We start from the raw sequence: 19719 nt of genomic DNA, 5'->3' as shown, positions 1-19719 counted from the left end.
GCACTGAAGTCAACAGCAACACTGAAGTAAACATTCAAACTAGGAGAGGTAGCTACAGCAGCTAGGGAGCAGAACAAAGCAGTGTAACTCATCTGCCTTTAAGTAACCTAAGTTACTGTATCTTTGAGGTGTGTGTGTGTGTATGGGGGGGTTGTTTAAAAACTTATAGCAGAGTGGCAGGCGGCGTTTGTGGAGTGCGTGAAACCTTCTTAATACATTGTCCTTCCACTCATTCCTAAATTTTCGTCCTTCTCAAATGCCAGCTGGATCAGATTTGCCTTGCGTTGATGCAGCATAGTTAGGCGATGCTCGGTGAAGACATTTTTAAGAGTTGAAAATGAATTTTCACAGGACGCAGTGCTGGTTCCAAAGGTCAGGCCATGTTTAAATGCTGCGAGGACGGTAGGCATTGCTTCCAGCGGCCTCTGGAACTGTTTCAAAATCTATAAGGATTGAGAAATAAGGTTGAAATCAGTATCATTACAACCATAATGATTCCCCAGATAACAATATAAATTGAATGCAACATCATGTTGAACAATCAAATAAATTCTCATCTCATTGAACCTCAAAATCAGAGTCCACAGCAGGTGTCTTGGTGAGGTCAAGTAAAGGCTTCACCTTGCTGACATCCAGGAATGTGGCTTGCGCAGGATCCAGGGCATTGAGTGCCTCCATCAGGTCACAATTATGTTTCCCGAAGCGATTTTTAATTTCCCCACATACTGAGTCAATGCAACTATAATAAATCTTGCGTGGTTCTGTTTCATCATTACCATCTACATGTGCGCTGATTTCCTCAACAACATAGTCAGCAAAGGCAGAGTTTTGTGCGCATCTTCTCTTTGATGGCTTTGGAGTGGCACTGTCACAGTGCGCTAGGATTGCCTGGAATTGTGTGTCAGTCCGGATATTCTCAAGACAGGTGCACGCACTGCTGATGAGCTCCAAGCCTAGAAGAAAATACAAACCCCCTTATTGTAACTGCACAGAATACAACAAAATTTAAAATGCAGCATTGCATGAAAAGACACAGGGAAATGAAACAAAACAAACAAATCCAGCGATAAGTTCTAAAATATTGGGTAACATACATATCAAAACAATTGTTCTTGCGGGGATGCCAATGACAATTGAAAGTGATTCATTTTTAAAAGATACTGTAAGTGATCAATTCTACAAAGGTAAGAAATAAACTGAGTGATTTTGAAAGATTATTTAAAGTTGATTGAATTTTAAGGGACCTCTAAAATGGAGTTTATTGCAAATCTCAAAATAAATTTAATTGCCTCTGCTGAACCACAAATAGAGCTAAAGCTTTGTGTTTGTTTTTGTTCATTTCATTATCTCTTTTTTTAACATGTTTTTATATTCATTGTGAAGCAATGGGTGTATCTAACTCTTTGTTGTGAAGTAGTACCTTTGAGCTGCATTTCTTGAAGGTTCTATACAAAGTTTATTATTATTATTATAAATACAATATAATTTTGTTCAGAAGTAGGTATACTTTTTGCACTGTTTACATTAATAATAAATATAATCTTCTTTCACCTGTAAGCAGATCCATGTCTTCGGACTGCAACATCTTGTTTGGGGGGTCAAGATATGCAAGGATCTTATGCACCATCTCAGCAATGAACTTAAAGCTGGGCTCAGACATGCTCTGCCACAATCCCGTTGCTTCAATGCGCAGATCTGCTCCAAATGCCTGGTTGCTGGTGATCTCTTGGAGCAGCGTGGATAGGTCATCAAATGATTTCAGAATGACAGAGACTGTAGAATAAAGAAAGGAAAGTTGGTTTTCTGTAGAACTTGTACAGCATGTTACACACACTGAAGAAGTCCATCACAGCCTTTTCAACTGCCAGGGCATGGGTGACCACCAAATGCAGCTGATGATTGTAACAGTGAACATATGGTATCTCTCTGTCCAGTTTTTGCTGCAACAGTTTCTGTACCCCTCCATGTTTGCCCGACATGAGTGAGGCACCATCATACACTTGACTGAGGATTTTCTCAGGGCTCAGGCCAGCTGTGGTCAGTTCTCCTATGATGGTGTCAGTCAATGTAACTGCATCTCCCTGGTCAGCAGTGGCTATTGTTAGGAGGCGCTCAGTTGGTTTGTACAGTTCATTCAGAAAGCGGAGAACTATGGATATATTCTCTCTCCCTGTTGGGTCTCTGGTTCCATCTGCTTTTAACATGTAGAATGATTCACCAACTTCTTTCACTATGTGCTCTCTTACTAAAGTACTCATCACATCTATTAAGTTGTTTTGAATATCATGACTTGTGTATGTTGCATTGCGAGGAATAGTTTTTGCTATCTTTGCTAAGTCAGCATCTTTCCTCAATGCAAGCTCAAATAGAGACAAAAATAGTCCACAACCATCCTCATTCATTTCACTGTGTGTGTCGTGGTTATCTCTGAAGGGCAGTTGGTTCACAGCAAGAAACTCCACAACATCAATAATTGCAGACAGATAATATCTGTTGCGCTGTAGTTGATTGGTGTTAATTAATGTTGAGATTTCCTTGCTTGTGTGAATTCGTCTTTCCTTGTCCCTCCACAAGGCCTCACAAATCAGGTGCTCTTTCGATGCAGCGTGCTTGTTAAGTCCCTTTCCAGTTTCCACTGCATGCTTCCAGTCGTGGAAACCAGTTACGGTTGCATCACTGTGTCTGGCTCCCGGTCCCTGAAACATTCTGCATGGGTAGCAGTATGCAGCATCTGCTTGAACTGAATACTCCAGCCAGGGGGAGCATCCATACCAGGAACTGCAGAATGACCTTTTTTTCCCTGAGAAAAGACGCCAAGGAAAGCTCTGCATGAGTGGTCTTTGGGGCTTCTCTGTGCCGAGGTCACTAGGTGGCGGACTGCTGCTGTTCCTCGTAGCTGCAATATTACCGTGAACCTGTGTGGTGGTGTTGTTGTTGTCGTTGTTAATGTTATCACTCACGCTTCTTCCATGCAGATGAGTTACACTGCTTTGTTCTGCTCCTTGGGCTCCCTAGCTGCTGTAGCTACCTCTCCTAGCATGAATGTTTACTTCAGTGTTGCTGTTGACTTCAGTGCTTATGTTTCCAATAGAAAAGGTCAATGGTCCTGCTTCCTGCTCGCCCCCGTTCACGTTGTCATTTCCCTTTTTTTGGAAATAATTTCGGATATCCATAGCGGCGATGCTAACTTTTTTTTTTTTTCGTTGCGGCGATCCTAACTAATGACGGTGTCCATGAATGAATGAGACAGTGACCCGCCCCCCTCTGTCTGTAATTGGCTAGAAAGTTGACTTCATTCGTTGGTTGGATTGGTTGAATTGTATGATCGACAAAACAAGATAGGAATAAGAGAAAGTTGGCCACTCCAAGTTAAAAAACAAAAACTCAAATAAAATAAACAGCTTCCAGTCAAGGGCGGGCTCGGCTGACTCTGTGGGCGGGCACGGCCCCCCAATGCCCGCCCATGCCACCGGGTCTGAGGCAGAATAAGTTGATGTGGCTGACCAGATACCAAAGTGGTGAAAGTAAAGTTCTCTGTTGGCTTATTCCCTCTCTGTCCTTCTCTCTCTCGCTTGCTTGCTCTGTCTGGCTATCCACAGGAAGACGAAGAGCAAATTAACTATTGATAATCTGTGGAGCAGCATCACATTCAAAAATAAAATTGCTGTCTAAATGTATTCAGAGCCTGCTTGTAAAAGTCTAATTATACACATTACTTTGAATATGAAATGCTGGTTGACAGTTATTGTCAGGGGCTAATAAAAGCCATGCATCTCCTCGGGTGTTGAGTGCAACACATGGGCAGAGTGCAGAGTAACATATTATGCATACTTCACTATATCTCCATTTGTTAGCTTTTGCAGTGTTTTGAGAGGATTATTAATGGTGTGTCATGTTAATGCATGTCCATTACATGACCTGCAACTGCACAACAATAGCTGCGTTGCACATCCAAAATGGGCCTCGGCTTGAGGCCATGACACCAAAGGGACTACATTATTAACTTTACACTCTTGGAAAACAATTTAAGCCTAACAAGTCTGTAACCTAGTGCCTCTCCTTGTGAATGTCTTTCCTATCTGAGGTGTGTGAGTGTGTGTGTGTGTGTGTGTGTGTGTGTCTGCGTGCGCGCATGCGTGTGCATGTAGTTGGGGGTGTGTGTTAATACATACGAAGGGTGGGAGGGATTTAATGTTGTTCTTTTTTATTTATTTTTATTCATATTGTTTTTAACTCTTGTAAAGCACTTTGTGTTGTATTTCATTGTGTATGAAAAGTGCTATATAAATAAAGTTTGACTGATTGATTGATTGATTGATTGATTGATTGATTGATGATACAGCACAGCTATAATTATTCATTAACCTACATCAATGGTGATTTTATCAGTGCTGCAACCATAAAATAATGATTTGGTCAGCAAGGCTGTTTGTCCCTTCGCTCGCCAGATGTTGGCCATGATGCACATTTTTGTATTTTTACCGACAACAATGTGAAGACAAAGACATTGAGCATTTTTTATGTTGTTCAGGTGTTTTACTGTTGAAAGAGGTCCATCCATCCATTTTCTATGCCGCTTATCCCTTTCGGAGTTGCGGGGGGACAGCCTATCTCGGCTGTCAACGGACCCTGGACCGGTCGCCAGCCGATCGCATATATACACAAACAACCAGTCACGCTCACACTCACACCTAGGGGCAATTTAGTCACCAATTAACCTAATGAGCATGTTTTTGGTCTGTGGGAGGAAGCCGGAGTACCCGGAGAGAACCCACACATGCATGGGAAGAACATGCAACATGCAAACTTCACACATGCAAAATTCCCAACCCGGGAATCGAACCAGCGACCTTCTTGCTGTGAGGCACGTGCACTACCTGCTGCGCCACTAGCCCCAGAAAGGAAAGGCCCCCTTTTTTGCTCGAGCAGGCCTCGACACGCCACCAGTCCCCACAGCGGGAATTGAACCAGGGACCTTCTAGCTGTGAGGCGACAGTGTTACCACTTGTGCCACCGTGCTAGTTGACAGAGGTCTCCACCTGGAAATGCTAATGTGGACTCAAGTTGTTTTTATATGAAAATGCAATTTTAAAACTAAGATGCATACATACTAACACTGTAGTATGTACACAACACTTGGCCATGTTAACTACACTTGTATTTCACCTGGTAATATTCCATTCACAAGCCTGCTTCACTGCTTCTGCTTTGTCTGCTCTGCTTCTGTTTGGCATGTAGAAAGGTGCTGCCCTGTGGCTATGCAAAATAACACTGATAACTAAAGCCAGACCACTGTGCTGCAGTTATAGTAACAACAATAATAGAAATCATTGGAATATATTATTATTGCCTGTATTCTTTAATTCAATTCAATTCAATTCAATTCAAATTTATTTACATAGGGCCAGAGAGAGACAGACAGAGAGTATTGGGGAACAATAGTATATGCACAGCACTACGGATGTAATAACAATGGAAGTATGACTAATAGTAGCTGCAGCTGTAGTGGATGTCAGGCAGGGCCCTGGCAGTATCTTAAATAGCCACCCAGAGAGTTAAATTGTCCATGCCAAAGAGATCCCTGATGTCGTGTATTTCCGGCAGCAACTCTGCTTCCTCCTGGAAACACACTGCTAAGAGAGCATTTAATTACTATGGTTTGGTATTAAAGTTTTCAAACAACAAAAAAGAACGCAAAGCAGGATTTAAGAAGTGAGTGTATGCAATAAGGACAAATTAATGAAACAACAGTCTCTGAAGGATAGGCTTCAGGGCATTCAATCGATCGCAACTGGACTTTGTCAGTTTGTCTTGGAAGACGTTTCGCCTCTCATCCGAGCAGGCTTCATCAGTTCATGCGCACCAGACTAGATAGGACAGCTCTAGTCTAATGAAATGGTGTTAGGTTCAAGTATTTATCCTCTGAGTGAGGCCAACCCCCCAAAACCAAGGATGGTATCAGATGAAAGGACAGCATTGTATGTGGGAGATAGGTGGTGTCTCAGACCTCCCCCTCTGTTCAGAGATGGTTTTTCAACCTTGACATGGATGACTTCTCTCACTCCTCTTTCAAACTTGAAAGAGGAGTGAGAGAAGCCATCTCCCATACAACATATCTCCAACATACAATGCTGTCCTTTCATCTCTTCCAAAGAGATTCAAAAACTTAGCCTCTGAAAATAAACAACAAAGCCATTCACACATGGCTCAAGGAGCCTCCCAATGACAAGAATGGGGGATGAAGCCTGCTCGGATGAGAGGCGAAACGTCTTCCAAGACAAACTGACAAAGTCCAGTTGCGATCGATTGAATGCCCTGAAGCTTACAATGAGCTGGATGAATGAGAATATTCACAGGCATGTCTCTGAAGGATAGAAATTCAATTTATAATATGTCCATGTTTGTCATGTTCGTTTGAACACTGAAAATAATGGAGAGATTCAAAAGATGGCTCAAAAAAAAGATAAAGGCCTGTAGAGAAGAAAATGTTCTTAACAGAGGAAGAAGGCAATTGTTTAATCGTTCAGATGACTCTGAGACAAATTTATGGCTAATTATGTTAATCTGAAGGGTTACTCTTACATTCAACTACAGAACAGTGGCTCACAAAGGCATTAAAGACTTTGACCCAAGATAGGTTTTGGTTGTGTTTCATTTCTTAGGATTTCCCAGTATTGTGGGATACTTCTGGTTCATTACTTTAACAAAATGTGAGACATTAAAAATTGCTTTTCATGACCATGTCAGAACAAATTTAGATAAGAAAATCTCTTAATTGTGTTCCAGAAGTAAGAAATCTAATTAATTCAAAATTAGAATGACATTCTTAATTGTACAAATTACCAAAATTCCAACCCTCCAACATAACCTTGCTTCAATGCATATCTTGCAGATCATTCTATATCTCTGTAAAAGGGTGTATGTTGAACAGAATGTTGCACAGATTCCATTCATTCCATTCCACCACCCCCCCACCCCCCAGTGGAGTTAAAGAACCGCATGGTGTGGGGGAGGAACAACTTCCTCAGTCTGTCAGTGGAGCAGGACAGTGACAGCCATAGACATTATATCCGTAGACCCCTCATTACGTGCTGGAGCGTAATCCAGCGTCGCCGCCATATTGGGTGGGTCTCCGCTAGCACCCGAGCCAACTGAAGTCAACGTAAAAAGCGGAACAATTCCCCTATTTTATTTATTTATTTTATTTTATTTAGCTTCCCAGCCCCAGTTACAAGCTTAACAGGGTAGTGTAAGATGCTGGAATGACCTGGACTTTTAAAGCTAACTTTTCCAGGCCTTAAAAAAAAAGAAAGAAGGAAAAAATGTACTGAGCAGGTATATATGGGAGCTTTGTTAAAATTAGTGTATATCACAAACATCAGCAGTTTCAGTCCAGGCTATTATGGAATCTTTGTCATCCTAAAGCTGTTGTTTAAATTTAGACACGTCAGGCAACTAGCTGATGACACAACACTGTTTTTGGAAGATAAAGACCAAATTCCAATAGCAATTGAAAAAATTAAAATATTCTCCAAAGCTTCAGGTCTAAATCTAAACTTAAATAAATGTGAATTATTCTCAATCCATGAGACATCTCAAAAAGAAATCTATAATATCCCCATTAAATCAGAAATTATGTATCTTGGAGTCAACATCACAAAGGACCAAAAACAAAACCAACACTTGAATATAGAAAAAATAAATAAATAAATAAAAGAGAGTAAAGCCAAATTAAATTCATGGCTCCAATACTAGGCCGAATCTTTTTAATTAAGATGGAATGCCTATCAATATGCATTTACCCAGCCTACTCAAATGCTATTCCAAGTAAACTGATCAAATCCATTAACCAAATAAACTTAAATTTTATATGGAGAAACAGGCCACACTGTATGAAAAAAAGTAATATGGTGAAAGAATTCAAAGACGGTGGGTTAAAAGTTATTGACTTTGACTGTCTCAATGGAACTTTAAAAATAAATTGGTTAAAATCTTGGATCAGAAATAGCAATTCATTTTGGCACTGTGTTCCCAATACCCTATTTAATAAAATCGGTGGTTTGAAATGTCTTCTCTTGGCAGACTTCAATATAGATAAATTACCCATCTCATTATCAGAGTTCCACAAACAAATACTCTTATATTGGAAAATGTTGGTAACTGCTTGAGAAAGCAGTTGCCAATCAGCTGTGCGACTTTCTAAACAATAATAGTTTATTCGAGGATTTCCAGTCAGGATTTAGAGTGCATCATAGCACAGAGACAGCACTGGTTAAAGTTACAAATGACCTTCTAATTGCATCTGATAAAGGATTTGTCTCTGTACTAGTCTTACTGGATCTTAGTGCTGCATTTGACACCATTGACCATGGCATCCTATTGCAGACACTGGAACATTTCATTGGCATTAAGGGAACTGTGCTAAGCTGGTTTAAATCCTACTTGTCAGATCGCTCTCAGTTTGTACGCGTTAATGACGACTCCTCTGTGCTCACTAAAGTCAGCTATGGAGTTCTGCAGGGTTCTGTGCTTGGACCAATTCTATTCACCTTATATATGCTTCCTTTAGGTAAGATTATCAGGAAGCACTCAATAAATTTTCATTGTTATGCAGATGATACCCAGCTATATTTATCAATGAAACCGGAAGAAACCAGTCAGTTAACTAGACTACAAGCATGTCTTCATGACATAAAGACCTGGATGACCTGCAATTTTCTGATGCTAAACTCGGACAAAACTGAAGTTATAGTAGTAGGCCCTAAACATCTTAGAAGGTCACTTTCTGATGACATAGCAGTTATGGATGGCATTGCGCTGGCCTCCAGCACCACTGTAAAGAATCTGGGAGTTATCTTTGACCAAGACATGTCCTTTCACTCCCATGTAAAACAAATTTAAAGGACTGCCTTTTTTCACCTACGTAATATTGCAAAAATCAGGCATATTTTGTCTCAAAATGATGCAGAAAAACTAGTCCATGCATTCGTAACTTCCAGGCTGGATTATTGCAATTCTTTACTATCAGGCTGCCCAAATTCGCTGCTGAATATTCTCCAGTTGCTCCAGAACGCTGCAGCACGTGTTCTGACAAAAACCAGGAAGCGAGATCATATTTCTCCAATACTCGCCACTTTGCACTGGCTCCCTGTAAAGTTTAGAATAGAGTTTAAAATTCTCCTCCTTACTTACAAAGCCATAAATGGCCAGGCACCTTCTTATCTTAAAGAGCTCATAGTACCTTATTGCCCTACTCGAACACTGCGTTCCCAGAATGCAGGTCTACTTATGGTTCCTAAAGTCTCAAAAAGCAGAACAGGAGTCAGAGCATTTAGCTATCAAGCTCCTCTCCTGTGGAACCATCTTCCAGTCTTTGTCCGGGAGGCAGACACTGTCTCTACATTTCAGAGTAGGCTTAAAACTTTCCTTTTTGATAAAGCTTAGGGCTGGCTCAGGCTTGTCCTGGGGTAATATTCACAAATAGATTAAACAAAAAATTACAGCATTTCCACCATGTATTTCTCTAGATAATGTTACTTTTGGAATGATACTACCCGATAAATGATGAACTCTGTTGCAATGTAATTTTATGTCTTGCCAAATTTTTCATCTATAAGAATAAAGTTATGCGATCATCCCCTAGATTTGTTGTTTTCATAAACGAATTTAAATTGTCTTCAACATCTCTTAAAACAATAACTGGTTTGAAGGAACAAAAGTTATATGATAACTTAAAGAATTATCCCACTGATATGACTGTTTAAAAATTATTTTTTTTTAATATAAAAGAAAACCCCTATAAAGTTTTGCATTGCATAATTTATTTTAATTGAGTTATTTTATGTCTCTGTTTGTTGTTGTTCTTCCCTGTTTAATTTTATTACCTTGATTTCAAATATTGGATTTTGTATTGAACTGTTTTTACAATTTTGCCAACTATAAATAAAGCATTTAAAAAAAATGTGCATATCCAGTTTGGATTTTGAAGTTTGCGCATGCGCAAGAACGTACCGCCTTTTTAGGATTTTGGGGTGCAGGTCAGTTACTCACTCTGGAGTCTGGACACCCTGCAGGTGCATGTTGCATTGTTTGGGTAAGTCTTTAATAATCATTGGTATATGTAGTTTAACTTTCACCATGGTGTAAGCCCTATTTACTTTATTAAAATGATTATATACTCAAGTAGTTACAGCTATGGGCCTATTTAATTCGGGTGGTTAAGCTAGCCATGTGAGGATGTGTTAGCCTGTTAATGCTTCTGATAATAGATGTGGCTAAACACGACTCGTCACCGCCGAGAAGGAGGAGGAAGGCTGCGGTCCACCATACACACCGTCATGTGTGGCGACAGGCTCAGGCAGCAGGTGTGTGTGTGTGTGTGTGTGTGTGTGTGTGTGTGTGTGTGTGTGTGTGTGTGTGTGCGCGCGCGCGCGCGCGTCCGTTACCTCCTCCACGTCGGTCTCTCAGCGAACTATGTCCGAGCCACATGCTGCGGCTCACTCATTTTGTATGTTTCTGCATTTATCGTCGGTTTACCACTCAGGCGGACTCGTTTTACTTGATCAATGTTTTTAAAAACAATGGTGTCTGGATAGCTCCTGTTAATACTGGCATACAGAAGTTTTATGCCATGGTGATACTGTTTCGTCAGACATGCCATGCAGCAGGGGACATGACATTTATTACAACTATATTAAAAAATAACTTAAGGCTTAATTTTAAATAAACGTCTTGTGAGCATCTGCTCATTGTACAGTAAATAATATATTCTCCAGAAAGGATGAAACAATTGCAGTTCCAACAACATATTATTTTTATTTGAACATGGGACTTTATTTACTATATTTACTATCATCCAATTTATTTAAATTCATCATTAAAAATGTTAATAAGTTAAATGTTTATTTTTGTAATTAATAATTTATGCAATAACTGAATGCTGTGAAGTGATCTATAATCATTTATAAGGCGTATAGCACATAGAAAGTATTCTAGTAGTGAATAAATAACATAGCATATCTTTTTTTCTTTCCCTAACTCTAATCTGTCATCTGATGCATATTTCAGTCGTGCTGAGGCACAGTTGAGATGTAGACTTTTTCACTCATGATTTTGTACTCAGTAATAAGCTTAACATTTCTTTACAGACACAATGCTGATAACATGTTTTTTATTTTGTGTTTATACTTGACAGGTTTATCACATCTGATTTTCAACCAAGCTTCGGACCTTTATATTCTTTAACGAATAGATTCCTTACTGCCATGTTAATCTTGGAAGTCATGCAATGATCAGGCCATCATATTAAGTGTATACATCCAGATTGTCCATGCATCTTTAAGGCTTGGAATTCACTTTTGACACACCTGTCAAGGAGAAATAGCAATGCCTTAAAGCACTCTGACAAATTTACATTTTCCTGCCAACTGTGTGGCTTTAGTGAACTTGGAACTGAGCGTGATTATTTTGTACATGTAAAACATCATCTAAAAAACAATGAGACAGTCAATTGTATGTTTAAAGGCTGTGAATACAAAACCCAACGTATATAGTACAATCAAGTCTCACAAAATTCAGAAGCACAGCTTGCATTCATTCATAGATTTTAAGGATGATGTAGTCCATGGACTCTCTGTGACTGAAACTTTAGAGCCTGGTGGTTCAGACAATGAGGAATGCTGTGACAACAGCCAGTCTGATACAACAAAGGATCAGACAGATATAATTGAACAAAAACTTGCAGCATTATTATTAAAACTGGAAAATATTTTTCATGTGCCAAGTGCTGCAATTGATGAATTGCTGGAAGAACTTCAGTACTTGTTGAGTACAGCATCTCTGTGTAGTACAACAGATGTGATACAAGACATGCTCAGTAGTAGGCCTGGGCGATATGGATGAAAACTCTATTGCGATATAAGTGTTTTATATTGGTCGATATCGATAATTATTGATATTTTTAATGACCTATTTAAAATAAGGACCAGGAGAAAAATACATTAAATTTAAACATTTTTATTTTAAATTTAACCTTCCTCTGATTATAATCCCCTCAGCTATCAAGGCAGAAAGGAAAGGAAATGTCAACACAACCATGGAAAACACTCAAATAATAAATGTAAAAAAAGTGTAAAAATGTAAATAGAGAGAAACCTGAGAACTTTTTTTTCTGCAGGTTTAGTGCAGAAAGTTCACAAGCTGATTCACCTTCTGCTGAATAAAATGTTTTCAAATATGTGCAGTGTTCTGGAAACATAGTAGAAACTGAGATAGACTTGACATCTGTAACATACAAACAAACAAACATGACAGTACAGTAACACTGAACTACAAAACCAGCCTAGACATATGAACAACTTTAGTCACTCTTCTTACTTCTTAGTTCGTGTATGTTTATACACGAACTATTCAATTATATTTTTATTGCAAGTGCGTTTAAAAAAAAAAAAAAAAGCACGTGTAAGAGATGTTTGTAACCTGGCTTCTCCACAGTGCTCAGTGAAGCATGTCTTTAGCTATATGATATGGCGCTGCCTCCGTTACGTCTTCGTGCCTTTAAGATGATTTGTCATCAGGCACTGAAGCAGATACCTCTGCATGGTGGTCAGCTGCTTGTGCGGTGGTGCTGCGGTTGGCGGACGTTGGCGAAGAGTGAGCGCGGCTAAGGTGGTTAAATAAGTTTGTGGTGTTACCGGTCTTGGTGGGGACGAAAGTCTTGCATAAGTTACAGACCACATTGGTCTGACTACGGTCCGACTTATAAAATCCAAAAAACTCCATACTGGCGAGCTGACTTTCCCTGTTTTATCGACGATTTCTTCGCTCGCTGCAGCGCTCACTTTCTATTTCTCATCTCACTCCTCGCGGAGCAACAAACACATGACGACACGGCGCAACCGAACTTGATAATGTTACATGATTGGCGTTTTAGCGTGTCTCTCTCACTGATTAGCGATTACTCCCTACGTTGCTCAGTTACCTGAGAGCGAGTGCCTTTGTTCATGCAACCAACCTTGCTTCGCAACTTCAGGTTTCTTCGAATGCTTTATCGAACGCATTTTATATTGATATTGATGACCTGTCTATCGTGAGACATATCGCTATCGTTCTATCGGCCCAGCCCTACTCAGTAGTTACAGCCTGCAAGTTGATCAAACTTTCATTATAGAACTTGCATCCACTCTCTGTGTATCTAATCCCATATGCAAGTCAGTTGGTAAAGGCTGTCCCTTGGCAACATCGTTTAAGCGCAAAAAATACTACAAGGACAATAACATAGTCATAGAGCCCATAGAATATATATTGGATGAAAAAGGCAAAAGAACACTGTAATATGTTCCAGTATTAAAAGTTCTGCACCAGAAAGAAGTGAGTTCAAATGTGTTTACTCTCAGAAGCAAAGAGACACATGAAACGCATGTTAGTTCTCTCTGCACATCTTTCTCATTTCAAAGTTTGCACTGGCTGCCCCCCAGATGTTGCACATGACATCTTTGAAGGCATAGTACCAGTTGAGTTGGCACATTGTCTGAATCATTTAATGTCCAAAAAATATTTCACACTGGACAGTCTCAATGAGTCCATTTTGAAATTTCCTTACAAATGGACAGACAAAACTAATCGTCCACATTCTATTCCAAAGGCCTTCAGGCAGAACAAAACTATCGGAGGGAACACTCACGAAAATTGGAGTCTCTTGCGTTTTCTCCCATTTTTGGTTGGACAGTTAGTGCCCTCAAATGAGCCAGCCTGGCAGGTCATTTTGGACCTGAGGGATATTGTGGATTTAGTTGTTGCACCAGTACATACTGCACAATCACTTGCTTTCCTTGAGGAAAGAATCTGTGATCACAGATGCAGGCTACAAGAGGTGTTTCCAGGTATAAAACTTTTACCAAAACATCATCTCGTTGAACATTATCTACAGATGATTCGATTTTTTGGTCCGCTCGTTAGTCTGTGGACAACAAGATTTGAAGCAAAGCAAAGCACAGGTCGTTCGTCACACACCCTGCTTCAAAAACTCTTATCTCTGGCAGTGAAACATCAGTTCATGATGGCATATTACTTGGAGTCAAACACAACAAAAAAAATGCAGCTTGACTGTCTCAGCTGTCTAAACTGTCTCTGTTGACATTTTGCATCAGGATGTACAGAAAGTTTTGAAACTAAAATACCCTGATATTGCACACTTTCAGCTCACTAAGATTGCATCTGTCAATGGAGTGACATGCAGAGAGGGCATGGTTGTTGTTTGTGTCTCTACTGGTGGCTTGCCAGACTTTGCAGAAGTTGTCCAGATGGTTGTTTTGGAGGGAAACTTGAGTTTCATTGTCAAAGAGTTTGGTGCTTGGTATATGGAGCATTTTAGGGCATTTGAGTTGTGTCCAACCTCTCAAGTCTTCCTCATTCAATTTGGTGCCCTCGTGGACCAGTACCCCTTGGCAGATTACAGGATTGGAGGCTGCCGAATGGTGACACTTAAAAGATTCATATAAGGTCAGATCACACTAAATCATGTTGTGCTTATGTGTTCTTCTGTTGATTAATTTTTGAATATTTGTTTATTTTTCTCTTTCATATTTAGATTGAAGAATGGTAGAGCCCATGAAGCTGAGAATCATCGTAGAAGAGGATGACTACAGAAGACGATCTCCACTCAGGAAAGCCAAAGACTTTAATGGACTTGCACAAAACAATTTGTGATGCATTTGGAATTGAAAGAGACTTTCGCATTCAATTCATGGATCCCAACTTCAATAATGAGTTCATGAACATTACATCAGTGCAAGACATTCAAGACAGAGGAACAATTAAGCTTGTGTACATGCAAAATTGTTTGGATATGAATCCCATTTCAAGGCCGAAATCTCCAAGCACTGCTGGATCATCTGCAAGCCCATCAGGCATTCACACACCTCAGAGTGTGTCCTCATTGTCTTCATCTGACTCCAACACCACCATCATTCTGTCCCTTTCAGACAGTGAGCTGAGAACGCGTGCATGGCCCCGTGACTTCACCATTCCTATTGTCCTTCACACCCCACTGGCAAAACAGATGACAGTCTGGAAAACTTGCGAGTTGAACTTTTGACTGATGTCAAACGAAGAAACAGAGCATCAGATGTAAGAGAGAAGATGTCTAAAACTTTCTCCTACCGAAGAAAAGAAGTGGTGCATGGAAGTCCAGGTGCTGGAGAGATGAAAATGAGATGGCCAGCACTTTTCCATATTAATGAGGTAAACACGTTTGCTTCCATCCGGTGTGCCTCTTTTCATTGTGCATTTCCAATATGTGTTATGATTTCACTATGTGTATTACAAGAATCACCATTACGTAAATAACTGAGCACAGTGTTCTTTGTCTTCTGCCACTTCTTTTTATGTGCAACAGATAAATGCTGAATTTCAGCGAATTACAACACATCCTCTTGAGACGACCTTCATGGCACGGTTGGACAGTCTTCAGCCTCAGCTGACATCAGCTTTCCAGAAAAAGGGAGGTGTCACTGGCCAGAAACTAGCCAAACATCTGCAGATCTTACAAGAGGTAACTGTTCATTCATTGTTGTCTATATGTGTGCTTTAATATATTCTGTTTCAGTAAAGCCTGGATCATTAATGTAAGACACATTTCCAAAGAAATATTTTACATGTTTACATGTTATGGTAGCAAAACCAGCCCTGTTTTCTCTGGTGGGACAGTTAGTCAGTCTAGTTAATGTACACCAGGGGTGGGCAAATTCATTCCACAAAGGGCCGTGTGGCTGCAGGTTTTTGTTCCAACCAACCAAGAGCACACAGTTTGACCAATGAGCTGTCTGAAGACTGAGATCAGTTGATTAAATGAGTCAAGTCTGGTGTGCAGCTGCTTGGTTGGAAAAAAAAACCTGCAGCCACACGGCCCTTTGTGGAATGAATTTGCCCACCCCTGATGTACACCACCTACACTGAGCAAGATTTTTGACCATGCTTAGCACAGCACTTTCATCCTATACATCCATACATGTCACATATTGTAACCACACCACAATAAATTTTATAATCAAAGGAATAAAGTTATTTATAGTATAGCTGTGGGTTGAAAAGTTAAAATATTTTTGTAATACTTTAGTGCCTGGAAATGTTTTTAATCAGTGGAATCTCTTCACACAGGCTAAAGGTGATGTTCATTCAAAAAGGGCAGCAGTCCTTAGAGCACTTTGCCTCTACCTTGGTGAGGATGATGGACATCTGATCCATGAGTATATGGTAAGTTTAATGTTCTGAATGTAACTCATATTTAAGATTCTTAAGTTGTTTGTCCTGTAGTTTTGGCTCCCCACTGGGTCTCTTCAGTGTACAGCAGAGATGTCTCTTGTGTTTAAAAGAATAATTTGCTGTTACAGTGCACCATTATAGAGTCTTTGACATGTAGTGATGTTTCTTGTGCTGCTTTACTTTATTTGCTTATATGATAGAGCCAGGCATAGAGTTGAAGCACAAAAGCACACCTTAGAACACGCAGTGCCCATAAAACACTTGATGCACAAATGGACAGTACCCTGATTGAAATCTGAAAATGTCTGTAGTGCAGATGTACAGTGTATGGTAAAAAATGTTTATTCATGGCAAAGCATTCTAATGTTTCCGTTTTCTCCTATTTACTTAAAATATGCAGGACATTGAAGGAAATGCCATCCCGACAGACATGCAGAAGTGGGCCATGGGCAATTACGCCATCGGCAAGGAGAATGGAGATCCTGGACATCATGATGACATCGGAATTTCTGTTGATGGAGCGATCATCCTGGACAACATTGGTTCTGCAGGCCAGGCTTGCACAGTGATGCTTGGAGTGATCTACGCATTGAACCTGGCCTACCCCAATGAACTGAGACACTATTACGAATTCATTCAAAAAGTACTCATGGGAATGGATGGGGAAAAGCTTTCCCCCAAAGTCCTTGGACTAAAGAACAAAATCGGTGTTGGACTGTAGAAATTCTTTTGCCACAGTTGTTTTGTTTGGTGTTTGTCAATTGTGCAACGAATGGTTAATGTGATCTCAAAAGCAGCATCACTAAGAGTTCCACACAGATGAGAAATGCTTTTATAGAGGATAGAAGTATTCACACAGCCAGTGGTGAGGACACTACAACAAACAAACTTACTGGTAGTTATATGTGTTAGGGCAGTAATGAAGGATCACCTCTTGTCTGTTTCAGGCCAGCATCCAAGAGAGTGACAGGATATGCACTTAAATGAATCTTATGATACTCAACAAAGCCACATGTTTTATTATCATTTCAATTGCCTCAGTGAAACATTGCCTTTCGATAATATTGTCATTTCAGAGTCAGGCAGCCTGTGTTTTGTTTTCCAGATGTGGCCCACTGTATGGTTTGGGTTTTGAATGTTGCTGAAAGTCTTTTTTTCTCTGGGTAATGTTCTCAATTGAAGGCATAGGTATATTTTTGCAAAAAAGTCCAGGATGGCGGTCCGTGACAGGATGGCGGTCCGCGACTGGATTCCAAAATTGTGAGGATCAGAGAGAAAATATCATGTGGTCCACACTATTAAAGCAACTGAAAACAGCAACAACTGGCACTGCATGAAAAGTAGCATTTCCGTCAATTATCGTCACTGTATATTGCTGTGGAAGTTCTCTCTCAGCCCCTGTGACCGTGAGGTGTTAAAATGCAAATGTAATGCTACAAGCTATACAAATGCAAATTGGGATTGTGTGTGTGTGTGAGTGTTCTGTGCCCACAGAATACAAAGATTTTTTTTTTTCATGAAGATTTAAAAGTGTTTAAATAATTTTATAGGTTACATACAGGATAAGTGTCCTGACTCTCAAAAGCCTTTAATGTTCCACTTAAATTGCGAAATCAAATTGTGAAAATTAAAGCATCTACAGTTCTTGAACACGTCACAATTTTTCGCATTTTGCCACCACAACACCAGAGGAAAAATGGTTACGTGAGTAGCTTGCAAAATTCCAGCAGGGTAAATCCACTGCTATTTGTAGGAATAAAAAGGGAAAAGCACAAAAGCAGTTGGGCCAATATACATGAAAATCATCATTATGAAAATCATCAATAATCATTATGAGAATACACATAAAATACAGAATGAGTGAACCTACTTTTTCAGGTTCATTGTTCATCCTCCCATGTTCCTCATCGCTGTCATCTACAGCGTGTCCACTGGGTTGCTTAAAATAAAATAAAAATAAACATTTTATAATAGATAACTAACTACTTGGCTTCATAAGTACCCCTCATGACTCATGTTAGATAACATGACTAGGCTGACCACTCAGAAGACATGAGGTGTGCTTATGAGGCCAAAGTGATTTCTGAGCTGTTAAGCTGTTTGAAATGCAAATTCACCTCGAAGTCAGAGTCCAAACTTGCGCCTGTCCCATCTCTGTCAGTGTTGTCATCAAAGGACTGCTGTATAAAAGGAGAAACAATTCTGTTAAATTACCACACAGCCATCTTGCTAGACGCTATAGATGACGCGCGTGGAGACTTTGCAAGCCCGCCGAAAAATCTGATTGGCTCTGCTTTTACTGTCAGTTGCTGAGGCAAAGCTAAGTAGACCAGAGGTATAAACTACGTTAACAAAGGGACAAGAAAGCTATGTATGTGCTAATAAAGTGGATAGAAGAAAACGTAAGTGTGGGATTGGAGAGAAATGTGAAAGACAAAAAAATGTTAAGTGACCCAAAGAGGATTGGTCTTTTCCGGCCCAGATACTCAGTGTAAAAGGTAAGTGAATCAATTATGAAAAATTTAACGTTAGTGCTATAAGTATTTATGATCAATTGCACCCATTATTTTGTTATTGTGTTCAACTATATCCTTTATTATGGCTAAGGCCATCTCACAGCTTTCAAGAGACACCAAGGCCCGTTCAAGAATCTGGCAATTAACTACACTGGTTAACGTATTGGCAAAAAAAAAATGTATGTGTGTGTGTGTGTGCGCGTGTGTATGTATGTATATATATATATATACTCACACACGCATATACACATATAAACATATATATATATGACTAAGTCATAAGGTGTTTTATTAAATTCGGCATATAAAATCTTTCAAACACCTCGAATTTCAACGCACCTCCTGTGTTTTTTTTTTTTTTTAGGGTGAACTCTTCTGATATACAAAAAGGTGATTCCTTACCTTCCATATGTTGTAGAAATCCAAACTGGAATAGTTGTGAAGTCAGTTTCCTAATCTGGAGAATTTTCTCTCGAACAAAAAATACATCAACAGGGCTTGTCCAGGACGCGGAACGAGCATGTTGAGGGCGATTAAAAATGTATGTGAAATGGAAAAAAACCCTCCTCGCACAGGTGATCGCTCTGATTGCAGGCGATGCTACTACAAAGTTATATCATTATTTGCCGTTCTTTAAGAAAACTGTATCGTTTTGTTTCATGGCTTTCAGGCATGCAAAAAAACCTACTACTCCCTGCATGCAATGCGAAGCTCAAGGCACCAATCACAGCTCAGCTGTTGGGTGAACTGTCTCCTTGAGCTGTCAGTCAAGTGATGCTGTGAGTTGATGTGAGAGAATTTAGAGAAATGAAGTCGATTAGCTAGATAGCAAAAGTAACGTTTAGTAACGTTAGTGTTACTAGTAACGATACTCGGGACACGTTGGTGGATGATGTTGACGTGGAAGCCGTCCAGGACGTACATGTAACGTCAACGGCAGTTG

At 39.8% G+C, this 19719-nt stretch overlaps 1 protein-coding gene across 2 annotated transcripts; it reads left to right on the top strand.

The window, feature by feature from the left end:
• The first annotated feature begins 14587 nt into the window (after window positions 1–14587).
• LOC139350122 (uncharacterized) lies at window positions 14588–17908 on the top strand. 2 transcript variants are annotated; one of them, XM_070991249.1, is made up of 4 exons: window positions 14588–15240; window positions 15395–15550; window positions 16156–16251; window positions 16661–17908. In XM_070991249.1, the coding sequence occupies exons 1-4, from the start codon at window positions 15139–15141 to the stop codon at window positions 16979–16981; spliced, it is 675 nt and encodes a 224-aa protein (XP_070847350.1). In that variant the 5' UTR covers window positions 14588–15138; the 3' UTR covers window positions 16982–17908. The 2 variants fall into 2 exon arrangements, with proteins under 2 accessions (XP_070847350.1, XP_070847351.1); XM_070991250.1 differs by lacking the exon at window positions 16156–16251 and having other exon boundaries at window positions 15059–15240; window positions 16661–17335.
• The last annotated feature ends 1811 nt before the right edge of the window (window positions 17909–19719 follow it).

The sequence above is a fragment of the Chaetodon trifascialis genome, chromosome 21, assembly GCF_039877785.1.
Source record: "Chaetodon trifascialis isolate fChaTrf1 chromosome 21, fChaTrf1.hap1, whole genome shotgun sequence".
In the NCBI taxonomy this organism is placed as follows: domain Eukaryota; kingdom Metazoa; phylum Chordata; class Actinopteri; order Chaetodontiformes; family Chaetodontidae; genus Chaetodon; species Chaetodon trifascialis.
This window is presented reverse-complemented; position numbering and strand designations above follow the sequence as displayed.

Excerpts from the sequence above, each read along its gene's own strand:
- LOC139350122 (XM_070991249.1), top strand. The coding sequence starts at position 15,139 with ATGTCTAAAACTTTCTCCTACCGAAGAAAAGAAGTGGTGCATGGAAGT. Across the intron at positions 15,551-16,155 it reads ATCTGCAGATCTTACAAGAG|GCTAAAGGTGATGTTCATTC; the intron begins GTAACTGTTCAT and ends CTCTTCACACAG. Across the intron at positions 16,252-16,660 it reads ATCTGATCCATGAGTATATG|GACATTGAAGGAAATGCCAT; the intron begins GTAAGTTTAATG and ends TAAAATATGCAG.